The following is a 13,308-nucleotide window of genomic DNA, read 5'->3' on the forward strand; positions in this document are numbered from 1 at the left end:
CCACGGAATGCCATGGCACAGTTGGCCAAGCGCTTAATCTTATATTCCACGCGTTGCAATAATAGTATGTCTAAATATCAGTGCTGAAGCAAGCCAGGGCTTTAGCAATAGTTTAAACCAGGTCGCGTCTTATCATTCTGCACAGGCTAAGCTAGATGTGAAGAGTTCACTACTATTACTTCCTGTCTAAAATTAGTCCAGTGCCAACACTGGGCATTAGAGTGGGTAGGCTATATTATGAGATAGAAATATGCTCCAGCAAGAGAGATGGAGCAGTGGTTTATTTATGGGGTCGCGGGGATTCCCTTCCTATTGAAGTCACTGATGTTTCCATTAGTATGAAGCCAGGCTGCCCTGAAACAATCAGGGAAGTGCAGCTGTGTGTGTGTGTGTGTGTGTGTGTGCTGCAATACTCTCTGTCACAGGCAACGTAGGGGACTGCCCTAAACTGTGGTGACACATGTCCAATACCTTGAAAGCACAAACTGCTCATCATTGCTGCCTGCCCCAAAAGCTAATGTAATAGAGGGATTAATAACTGAACACAGACACTTTCTGTCATGCCTAAAAAGGGCATTTAGGCACCAGAAAAGTCTGCCAGCCAGCTTTGCGACACACCCTCCATCCCACAGGAAACACTGACAGCGAAGCTACTCCAAGCGCGTCAGAATCCCGAGGGTGAAGTCTGTGATATGTGGTTCTGTGTACGTGTATCTCTTCATTGGTTCCAGTTGCAGAACTAGACATGCTCGAGTTAAAAGTGTAATTCTCAGCCTCTGAAAGTTAAATGGACTTCCCCTCTTTCTCTGAACATTATATTCCCAAATTATGTTCTGGTCATATGGTAGGCCTAATCTGAACAAATGCAAAGAGACTAGCCTACTTCCAAAAAGGGGGAGACAGGGGAAGCTTTCTACTATCTTAAGCTAAATGTCACTGTATGGCGTAGTGTAGCCTAGTGCACATTTCAGAGCAACACTTAAAAGCCTACTTCTTGGTGAAATAACATCTCCATCAGCACCACTGATAAAAGTATTGCTAGCCTAGGCTACTTTAGGACACCAGTGACCCACACCGCTGGCAGTGATGGAAAGCTGTTTAAGTAAACGAATTGATATAATATAATTAATGCCTGAAATTGAAAGTGCAATACGCTTTGGGTCCTCTTGACGATGCCAAAGCGCAGCATCATGCACTTGCCCCTTGCCAACAGGTTCATTCAGAAAGGAATCCCTCAGTTAGGCTACGTAACCTCTGATTAAGCAACCTCGGTAGGTACGTTAGCTGGTCAAAACAACGTCCATCTAAAGTACAGTACAAGACACTACTCTAAACAACTGCATTAAAGTAAATTAGGAAATTAACCTCTTTCCTTCCACTGACAATTTGTGTCGAATCAAGCTTACAGTAACCCATGGCTGTAAGAAGTAAATGGCTTTCTTTATTTTCATTAAGGTCAGCAACGGCAAGCTGGCAAGATTGCTTAAGCAAACTTGCAGGCTTTACTTTTGAGCAACCTGGAGTTCTTAGGAGGCAGATCATAAGCGTAAAACACTGGAACGATGCACCTGCTCTGGCTTGTAAGAATAAGTGCAGATGACATGACAATTTAGGGAAAAATTAATCGCTGTCAGTTTAGGCTACTTACCGTCATCCTCGAGGTCAAGTTTCTCCAGCATGCCTTCAGCAAGACCGGGGACCTGTGAGCGAACGACAGACAGGGGACACAGTCAAGGTCTGATTAGATCTTTCCGCCTCTGCCCTCACTCCTGCCACGGACAATACTGTCGGGCAGGCGGGCACGTTTGCTAGAAAGCGACTGAAAGTTGGTCTCGGTGATCGACTAGCGAAAGTTGAACGGCAGAATGAGAAAGAATAGTTCCGACACTCTCCCTAAGCGAGCAACAAAATACCTGCTCCAATGCGGAAACATTAACCTCTGCGTCTGCTGAGAAACTTGCTCCACATGAGAGCGAGTGATTGATTTGGCAAGCGTAGGCTACGCAAGGCAATCGCTGGCTGGATGGGAGTCGAAGCCGTCGTTTTGACTGTAGCCTATACCCAAGCACAGCGGATCACCCGTTTACAAAACAGTATTCCGGTCTGATGAAAATGTGATGACGATATTCGTTCAGTAGCCTCAGCCTGCCACAGAACTCCCCAAATGCAACAACAAAAAGCAAACAAAAGGAACACTGCTATATTGTGGTAGTGAACCCCCTACTCGTAGGAAATGGAGTATTCCTTTTTCTGCAGTCGCAAAGAACGTCGTAGTCTATATGTCACACGCGTAGCCTACCTGCGCAATTTCGACGATCTTCACCTGCAGGGGATGGTCCACGCTTTGTCTTAGTCTGTGCTGTTGTGACAGGCTATTATGCTGTTTGACACAATCGTATTCACTACCTGCAACAGCGATGTGCAAAATGAAACAAAAAATGTAGGCTATGCAATGTACAGGTTGCACATCGTCAAACTATTGCTATTTTTTTTCATGATCGTTCCATCAGAAGCGCCGAAAATCCAAGACCGCGCGCATTGACCCACCCACCTTCGAGGAAATCCTCTCTTTACCATATTAGGAAAACCCCTGCATATGTGTTGCCTAGCAGCTAGGTGATGGGATTCCAGTAATTGCGCTTGGACTCTTTTTCTAGGGAGATACGTCGAGGAATACTGTGTAGGCTATCTATCAGGCCACTTCGTGTGATAATACTGTCCACTTCACGCACTGGCTACAGAGTTCAATCACATACATATTCAGAGTCCTATATAGATCAGTGGTTCCAATATTCTGTAAAGATATCTAGCGCGTTGCGTTAATATTAGCCTACTGAGAGGTTGCAATGCAGTGTCTGATCATTTATAAACTATAGCAACAGGCTGGCAGGCACAAAGTAGAATTGTGACAGTTTGAAAGGGGAGACAAGCAAATCCAGGGTTAACATTTGAAGAAACTGTAAGCTAATTGGTTCCCTACATACAGCTGACTTTTCATCTGAGAGCTTGAGCCGAGGGACTGACCAGAGTAATTACCCAAATTCCAAACGGATGAGTCAGGGTGGGTGTGGCGGCCATGCATGGGAGATGGGGGCAAAAACAAACCAGCCCTAATACACACAGGCGGTAAACAGAGTCTACAGAGCGTGCTGGCAACAGTTTTAAGGTGCAGCCTGCCTTTGGTGTTTCTATGAGACATCTCCATCAACTCCAAAATCTCTCATGGAAGGACTTGTCTAGAGAAAACGAATTGACAAATGTAGCTGTCTTCTAAATGTGATGTGGGATTAACTGCAAATCTGCTGCAGTCTGAAACATGATTTATTTTTATGTGGGAAGTTTAACAGCTTTCAAGAAACATACACATGGATATGAAGAACATTTCTGTTTCTGAAAAAGAACATTTCTGATAGTTTACCACACAAGACAGTTGGCTATTTGGGGGAAAAGTAAAAAAAAAAAAAAAAACACAAAAAAGGGTATTTAAAGGAGCTCTAAGCGATGTTACGTGGTTTCTAAGCTAAAACATTTTTTGTCACATACAGCAAACATCACCTCACCTGCACTAGCTGCCAATGCCCTGAATTCAACAACAAAAAAAAACCCACTCGGTCTGTGGACAGCCCAGGCTCCATAAATGGCAACAAAATAAACCTGGGGGGTATTCCGAGTACGTGGTTAAGTGATAAACCTGGGTAAGTTAACTCAGACTAAGTGGAAAACCTCCTACAACAAGAGCCCTATGGCATTGTTTTGTTAGGCAAATGAAGCCATACACGCTTCTAGGAGGTTTACCACTTACCCAGCCTTATCACTAAACCACATAGCCTACTTGGAATACCCCCCTGGTCCAGCCTGGACCATAAAAACATAACAAACTGTTCAAGCCTAGAGTTTCAATTGCACAGGAGAGAGGGGGAGGGAGTAGCGAGCTCGCTCTTTTTTTTTTTTGAACGTCAACAGAAGTGACGTTACCCAACATCGCTTAGAGCGCCTTTAAGACCAATTACTTACCCTATGTACTGTAGGCTGTATAATTTGAAACATTTAAATGATAAACATGTATCACTATATTCCTACGAGGTGTTTAAAAAAACTCACTTGAACCCACTCCCAACAGAATCCCTTGCAGCAGTAGCAGATATCAGAAAACTAAATGTTGAAACCATGAAAAGATGTTTCAAGGTCTCCACCTCTCCACTTCTTCTCTCACTCCCCCCTGTTTCTCCACTCTCTCAATCACACTCATTAAAATGCTTACAGTCTCTAGAGATCCTCCTTCACCTTACAGGACACTGCCCAGCAGGAAGAGTCTCCTATACAGAAAGGTCAGCACCATCAGACCATCCCAATACCTGTCCAGTCCCACTTTGATCCCTGCACACAGATGGTGACTTGCTGCTAGCCTGGTCCAGACTTCAAGAAACCAAGGTGACACTAGCGACCAGCTGGCTATGTCTCAAGAGATCAGAGTGCACGTCTAACTGTCAGCTATGCACCAAAACAAAACAGAGAGATGCATCTATATGACTTATATGATTAATAGGAGACTAAACTGAGTTTCCCATTTTAGCCTTTTATTTTAGAGCATTAGCTGGAATTTTCACTGTCTAGTGATGTTTGAAGGCTTTTACGAAAATGAATTCAGTTATAGGAAAGCATCAATGAGCAAGTCTAAGTCCATGTCCTAATTAGGCATGCATGGGAGCACCACTGCAATAATTGCTCATTTAAACTGGGTAGAGACCTGGGGACAACTTGTATTCTTTTGAAGTCACTGTTGAGCAGGTTAATACCTACTTGGGAACTGTAGTATGCTTCTGCTCTAAAGCTGACATAAATCTCTTTCAAATTGTCAGTCTGCAAACTCCCCTGACACGGATTGAGTGTGTGTGTAAGGAGAACCGGCTTTGCTAACTACATCAGAAGACCAGCACATCAGGGGTCAGGCAGGTTTGACAGCCACTCGGCATTCCACCCACACACCTCCTGCAGCCTGCAGCAGGGAGACCCTTGTTATCTATCTCTCTCTCTCTCTCTCTCTCTCTCTCTCTCTCTCTCTCTCTCTCTCTCTCTCTCTCTCTCTCTCTCTCCGGGGCTGTGATGTGGAAAACAAGCGTGGACAGCTCCAAAGGTACTCAGGCCCGCTGCTCAGAGATGACTGACGCCTTACTCTTCAGAGGAGTGTCTTCACCCTCTTAAAGCACCTCCATCAGGCTCCGAACGACGGTCCAGGCCCACACTTCAGATGCTATTTTATCCCCTATCCATTGCGTGCTGGTCTAGAAATGCCAGGGGGGTTCGGGGGCCATGTGGACTCGGCTGGCTCCTGAAGAGCCCGTTGAGTGTCCGAAGGGGCGAGGCATTAGTTCCACAATGAGGCACCGAGCTGCCTGACTGAACACATTATTCTCCCTCTTTGGTTCCAGATGGAAGGGGGTTATTGAAATATCTGCAGCAGGCAGGCCACCTTCTCTCTGCAGACAGCGTGAAGGGATTCGCCGTGATCCCCACCTGATTAGACTACAGCTTGTTGCTTGGAATGTTGCAGCTGGACTCTCGATGTGTGCAGACATTTTTGAATGATTTTATACTCATTTGGCGTGATTTATTTTGCAGATGATTTCTCCACAGCACACATAGATTTATTAAAATGCCAGCTGTGTGGCACAGGGGCACACTTACCAGTCGTGAGGTAGAGATGGGGGCGGACGAGGGGGGCAAGGGTGGCTTGGCGAAGGAGCAAGAGGAGAAGGAGGAGGAGGGGGGCAGGCTGAACCGTGGCTGGCCCGTGTCCAGTGGCGAGGAGAGAGAGCGCGGCCGCTCCCGCTGCTGCTGCTGATGCTGATGATGATGATGCCGCTGGGCCCTCTCCAGGTGCTCGTCCTGCCTTCCTGCCGTCCTGCGGTACGCCTCCACGGGTAACGACAGAGGCTTGGTCACCTGAGCAGGAGGGGTGGCGGGTGGGGAGGACATTCCCGAGGCTGGAAGAGACACAGGGAGTGATCAGAGGAGGTCAGGTTACAATCACATCAAAGTCAAGCACACCAGATGGGAGCTGACTAGATCCAATCTACTGCTGAGTCGGTTGCTAACTTGGAAAACATGGCAACTGCATTTCATAGACAGCTGCTGCTTACACAGAAAAAAATGCTGAGAGCATACAGTTCAATGGCAATCATACCTGTATTGAATATACAACCAGCTGTAAGCCTGAGCAACAACAGATGATTTGTATTCTAAACATCTCTTAGTCTTGCACATACGAGAGAGATGGCCATGACAGTCAAGGCTTCAGCTCAAGGCTTCCACAGGAATCCTGGCACGTTGTTATATTCTAAACACAAATGCATTCTAACCCCTCTAGTAAGGTTGTAGCATTTAAAACCATTCATATATTTTTTTTTTCCTTTTTCATATAAAAAAATATATATATTTTTCACCAATAACTGAAGACATTGCTTCCACATTCATGAAGATTACTGCATACAAATCCATCTGGTGCACACTGCAGGAATAATCTACCTCCAGCAGCACGAGGAAGGCAGACCGTTTACATTACAATTCCATTTCCAGGTGACTAAAAGGGACCCACTGCAGAGGCAACATGACGGGAGCGTTTAAGGGGAGGAGCAAGAAAGTGACAGGTCTTCAGAGTAGATTCTATTGGAGCGGGTGCCTCTCAGCAGGAAGCCCTCTCCAGGGGGAGGGGGATTTGTTGGAGGCTTTCATCGCTGTGTGTGTCACATGTACAGTATGGTGTGTGTGTGTGTGTGTGTGTGTGTGTGTGTGTGTGGCTGTCAGCAGGGTTTATATACATATAACACAGTAAATCAACTTCTACCATATTCTCACGATTCAGAAGAATTTCGACAAATTAAACTAAATCTATGAATGTACCTAATTCAATTGTATGTCTTTTATCATCTTTCAACCTTTAAACACTATCCCACCTTCCCTCAAAACACAGTGCACAAACTGTAGTATGAACCTGTCATGACATAATCAAAAGGCTTATATGAGAGTGACAACGCTGTCATCATGTGCACAGTGGCAGCAGCAGGAGCCTGCAGTCACACACTGAATCATCGGAGTCAAACACAGACAGGTGGAGATCTGTCACCACCACACAAATGTATATGGGAATCAATCATATCATTGGAATGGAATATAAATATGCCACTATGCATACTGTAGCTCTGGAAAAAATGAAGAGACCACTGTACATTTTTCTGATGTCATTCTACGGTTGCTGAGTGACATTCTAATGAGTTGACGGTCATATTCAAATTTGCAGCGGTCTCTTAATTTTAATTATGACACTCAGCAACTTAAGGATGACATCAGAAAAATGTACAGTGTTCTCTTAATTTCTTCAGTATATATATATATATATATGTATGTAGTATATATATAGTATATATATAGTGCCGTTTCAAATTCAAATAATGCGCAGAGAATTATAACCGAGAAACTTCCAGTTCCCTGAGAAGATCCAAAATTCATCCCTTATCCCTCATAATGAATTAATTCTGTCTTCTACATACAGTATCTCTGTACACGCGTACACACACACACACACACACACACACATCATTCTTACATACCTATCTTATCCATTTATCAATCTATTTCTCTGAGACTTAGTAGCAGCACACTACAGTAGGACACTCGCGGCTGTTTAACAGCTCGGAGACAGAGCCAGTGGGAGACTGTATCGGTGACACCGCAGCTCTCATTTCACGGCCTGTTGCCTGTGACGACCCTCCCGCTCTACTCTGATCTTCCCCAGATCCCCCTGGCTGCGTGCTGACAGAGCACAAATCTACCAGTGTCTGGCCCAACACTGGAGTAATTATGAACGCTGAGGATAGATGGGGGTGGGGTGGGACATGGGGCAGATTTAATCAAGGAGCATACATTGGACATCAAAGGGAGGGCTGAAAGTAGCGAACTACAAGAAAGCTGAGGCCGATTATTACTAGCTAATGAAGTTAGGAGCTCACCTCTGGTAACAATAACACCATTCTTTCTCCATCTCTCTCCCATGCACACACACACACACACACACACACACTAGAGCAAATCTGCCTTTCTGTCTTTCACTGGGATCATATCATTCTTATCATTTTTAGCAAACACACTGAAGTGCCAGAAACCTTCCACATGATTTGCCGCGTGGCTAACAGCGTATTTGATTACGCGGTGATATAAATCAGGCTCATCCTCAGTGCTTTAGCCGGATTGTGTTTGCGTCTTCCCTTTCTGCTGCTCTGATGAGACCGGATCTTGCTAAGCCTCCCTCTCCTGCGGTCGGATTGGGTTCTATCTGGCATGTCAGGATGGAGCAGGGGGGGTGGAGGTGGGGTGGGGTTTGTTGTGGGAGGGGTGGGGACGGCGTAATAGGATTTCCTCTTTGATTACCAGATACAGAGAAAGAGAGAGAGAGAGAGAGTGAGAGAGAGAGAGAGAGAGAGAGAGAGAGAGAGAGAGTGAAATATTGCCAGGCCTTGCATGGCGCTAAGATGTGGTCAGCATGACAATGAGGTCCAGAGTGATGCGTGTACACATCTGTGTACTAATGGTGAGCACGAGTGCCACCCTAGTCCAGCTGAGAGTGCAGTGGAGCATCATCACCACTAGGGGAGCAGCAACAAGACATCTACCAGAGCCGTATATAGATATATACACTACATATATAGATATACGGCTCTGACATCTACATACTGCCTGATAAAATAGATCTAGACATGACCACAGCAAAATCATTCCGAAAGAGGATGCTATTTGGCCATCTATTGAATACCAAATGTGTGTAGGCTATTGGTGAGTGTCTATGTCAACGTGTGTGGGAATAAATGTGTGTATCCCCAGTATACTGACGTTCCCATTACAGATACAGTAACTGCTTTCCAACTGCACTATGTGGTTAACAGAGTGATGATCCATCAGGACACTATTAACACAGAAGACATGACCTACAAAAGCAGGCGACAGACTTCTCCCCGGTCCCCACTAAAGGGCTACTCTGGGAAGGCCGGGCTTCCTTTGAGTCCGCCGGGCACCAGACCAGCACTCACCAGCAGGAGAAAGCAGCGAGGGGGTAAGAGATGGAGAGCGATGAAAAGAGTGGCTCTCTTAGATGATGTCATCGGAGAAACAGTCTCACTCACTCTCAATCCCTCTCCCTCTCCATCCTCTCCCTCTCCTTTTTCTTTGCTTCTACCTCTTTTACACCCGCCCCTCTCTCTCTCTCTCTCTCTCTCTCTCTCTTCTTTTCATCCTCCACTCCTGCCGTCTTTGTCTTTATCTTGGTCCCAGGAGGTGTTTTACTTCTCTCCGTCTCATAAATTCAAAGAGATAATTGCCATCAGGACCACAGCCATCATGTGGCTACTGCTGATACAGGAAATAAGAAGCACATGTTTGCACAAGCACGATAGCACACAAACAACACACAAAGACTCCCCAGCCCATATCCAGCCATGAGCACAATCAGGAGAAGACCTGACAAAGCTTATGGTTGATATTCAAGAGCTGCAGACAGTTTATTTAAAACCACAGACATCATGATAGCCTATTCTTGTTTAGCACTTTCACAAGCAAGGCCACCAGACACTCCCGGAGAGACAACTGCATCACACTGATATGCACTGATTCCTACATCAATAATAAAATAACAATTTTAAGACTGAGGTGTATTCACACCCCCAGATGTGTTTAAATACTGATTGCTGGTATTTCATGCATAATGCATAATACTCTCAAGGAAGAGAGAGATCTTACACACAAATAAATATGTTTTTTTGAGTTCACCGTCAGAGTGGGAGACAAACATTTATGACATTGATTTGCTGAGTCCAAACTGTTCTCAGAGGACCTGATATTCTGTCTGACATAAGCTTTGTTGTGCAAATTTCAAGGTGATCCACAGTGTTTTGTTTTTTTTCCGGGACCTTTTTACATTTCATTGTGAAGCTAAAAGAATGAGTCCCGATTTGGAGGCGTAGTCCTACCTTCTGAAAATGCAACCGCATGAAAGAGTAAGTCGCTGGCTGTGAATGCGATAAAAGCCGATGACATTGAATAAGCCTTTCAAAGTCCAATGGCGCACAAGGCTTTCACCATTTACCACTCACTCACTTTTTTTATACAAGGCAGGGCGAAAGAATGAGAAAAAGAACAGGGGGCAGAAGGGTTCGTTTTATCTTCTTCTTAACCATTCATCATTCTCATGTTCATTTCATTTTCATCCAGGGACACACTGGCAAACATCGCTTGCGTAACGCTCGGTGAGAGGGGGGGGCAAATTGGATTTTTCAAATTAAAGGAGAGGCCGAGGCCGGCAAGGATAATGTGATAATGTGGATTGCCGTTTGAGTCGAGGATTATTGCCCACCGGGGGGAAAGCCCAGAATGAGAGACAGTGAGACGGCGATGTCCGCAAAGGCCATAAAGTGTTCCCGTGGGTGAGCTGACGCAGATAAAGAGAACACAGCCTACGTAACTAACTTTCCTGACCTCTAGTCATCACAAGAGATCTCACACACACGTACACACACACACACACACACACACACACACACACACACACACCATTGCAAACTAATTTGACATGAATGAATTAAAAATCTAAATTCATATGTGATTCATCAATTTAAATAAGATTATGCACACACCAAATATCAAACTATTTTAAACCAATTTGGCATGAATGACCTAAAAATCAAATTAGTTTGTGATTCTTCAATGTACATAAGATTCATAGGCCTATTCTATTGCATACAATACGGTATGCTTTAAATAGGACACTTGTAGCACATTTCCTGTTGGTCTTTGACTTCCAGCACCCACAGCATGAGGTCAGAGACCCTTGTATGTAGGGGTCATAACCTCTGCCCCTGGTGTCAAGTCAGTTAACCCAACGCTCAGAACTTTTGATCCTTATCACAAAAGATGAAAGAGAACGTTGATTATCTATTAACCACACTGTTGACCTGGGCTGCATTTGTGTTCAAAAGCATTACAGTCATGACCAAGAGAAAGCTCAAAAGCTCAAAGTTCAAAACCTCATTTTCAAGATGGTTGTAGCACAGTTCTGTGAAAAACATCAACATAATCCAAAAAACTTCTCACCTAAAACGTACAGCTCTTCTCTCCACACTCTGCAAGTACTCTAAAGTCTCAATTTGTCAAAATGTGTCAACCTGGAGAAAACATCCCTGAAATGGAAAATATGATTAAGAGGACAAGATTGTAATATTACCTCTCTAGACATGGATGACGAGAAGATTATTAAACTACGACACTGATATCACATATTGAACAAGCTCCATTTTACACTGTAGAGAAAGGCAATGCAAGCCCTGCAAGCAATGCCACCTCAGACTGTGTTCTCTGACACACCTGCTCAATTTTTCAAACATAATCAGATTATTTATTCAGGCCTCGATGTGCCTGCTGAGACTCTTGGAGCAGATGGACTGAGTTAAAACAACAACACTCAACACAGTTGCTCTGCACTGCTAATGACAGCTGACAAAATAGAGAGGTGCCTGATGTTTGGTATTCTTGGCTCATCCTGAGGACCTTGTCCGCGCAACAATAATGTGTGTTTGTTCCGGTGTGTGGAAGTGATCACGAGTGTCACACTTCTAAAGCCCCACTGAACTGAGACCCAGTTGGCAGGCTGACTGAGACTGAGCGAGCGAAGGTCTAAATCTGGGGTTCGGATGAGAGACGGGATGAGATGGGTCGGGTCAGGTTCAGGCTCGGTGGCCGTGCTGATGGGAAACCATCGAAACACACACTGTGAAATGCCAATCCGTTAAAAAGAACTAGGGGCAGAGCTCTGATGGGAGGCAAGCAGGGACCATGACAACAGAGAGAGAAAGAGAGGGGGGGTGGATGGATAGATAGAGGGAGCAAGAAGGAGAGAGAGGGAAAGGGAGAGAGAGTGGGAAAGAGAGGGTGAGGGTCTTGACCGTAGGTAATGAGAGAGAGGGAGCAGAGAGAAAGAGAACGAGGGAGCAGAAAGCAGCGGGTTGTTTGTGAGTGCACAGCAGGAGGACAGGCTACAGCACATTAATATATGATAGCAACTAAGCATGAGTCACTGACTGGGCTGCTGGCAAACAGCCTCCCAAAACACAGACAAAAATAGGCCTACCTTCCTAACTGAGACTAGCCTACTCCATCTCACTGTTTTAAGTGCACAGAGGCAATTTACCTAGAATAGATGCAAGGAAGTAGCATTATTAACACATCAACCGTTTTAGTGCATCAACAGTTGCTGTTTTATATAGACCTACTATTAAAGTGCGCTCACTTACCATCACACACACACACACACACACACACACACTGTTGCCTAAACTAGTTGTAAGCGGATACTTTCTGTGGCTTGTATGTAGGCCTACTATGACTATGACACGCAAGTGAATGAGTAAAGGAGAAGACAGACGACAGCCTGGAACGTTTCTCTGTGGTAGTGGTGAGCCGGCAAAAATATTGCCCCTCATGAAGGAACTTGCATCAGTTTTATGATGCGTAAAATAACTTGGCTGTTGACTGCAGTAAACACTCTTAGCATCACTCTCAGAAGGCATTCGTTTGATAAGCCGGCGAGGCAGTGCTCTGACACTTGCGTGATAAATGGCCAGGATTAAAGTGTCAGGAAGCCACTATAGAGTAATAGATTCACATATTTTGCTTAGATCACACCAATATGAATGCAAACAGTGCCACCTAGCGCAAAAACATGAAAATGCGCCTGGGGAAATTGCTATTGCTGTCGTTGCTTCGCTGTTCCTTTCCCAAAGACTGACCTACATCCTGTCTCTCTTAAAAACTTTTGCAGTAACCTCCATAACGAGACAGGGGCACAATGACTCATCAACAGCCACCACTAACCTAGGGCTTCTACACAGGAGTGCACTTTTTGAAGCCGACAGAACACAAGCCATTTCTGTGCCAGATGGCTGGCACAGAAATGTTGCATCATCATCACAGCCAGGCCACTGAACAGTCATTCTGTCCGTGCTCCAGGAACCAGTATTCTACCAGCCTACTGTAGTATTCTGTGCATTGGTTTACATATGCAGACAGAGTGGTGTCATATGATCTCATTGAACTCTCTCTCTCTCTCTCTCTCTATCTGTGCGTGCATGTGCACACACATGCAAGTGTGGTGAGAGACAGAATACATCAAATGCCTATGTTTTGAATTCCAAGACCATGATTAGAAAGACTGCTCTGTCTTAGTGTCCAATTAACGGGATGTAGCCAATACATCGTCATATTGCTGGA

At 44.9% G+C, this 13,308-nt stretch overlaps 1 protein-coding gene across 8 annotated transcripts in view; it reads right to left on the reverse strand.

The window, feature by feature from the left end:
* Positions 1–13,308, reverse strand: part of prkag2a (protein kinase, AMP-activated, gamma 2 non-catalytic subunit a) — a 72,348-nt gene that overhangs the window by 20,849 nt on the left and 38,191 nt on the right. For 6 of the 8 annotated variants that reach the window (XR_006024505.1, XM_042067505.1, XM_042067506.1 and 3 more), the window contains 2 exons: positions 5,686–5,984; positions 1,649–1,700 (listed from right to left, as the gene is read on the reverse strand). Coding sequence is in view for 7 of the 8 variants with exons in the window: in XM_042067505.1 (XP_041923439.1) it covers positions 1,649–1,700; positions 5,686–5,984 (351 nt within the window). In the remaining variant the exon portion in view is untranslated. Of the gene's footprint in view, positions 1–1,648; positions 1,701–1,913; positions 2,260–2,299; positions 2,472–5,685; positions 5,985–13,308 lie in introns of those variants that run through there. The other 2 variants (XM_042067511.1, XM_042067510.1) reach the window with 2 other exon arrangements.

Source organism: Alosa sapidissima, chromosome 17 (assembly GCF_018492685.1).
Source record: "Alosa sapidissima isolate fAloSap1 chromosome 17, fAloSap1.pri, whole genome shotgun sequence".
Lineage (NCBI taxonomy): Eukaryota > Metazoa > Chordata > Actinopteri > Clupeiformes > Clupeidae > Alosa > Alosa sapidissima.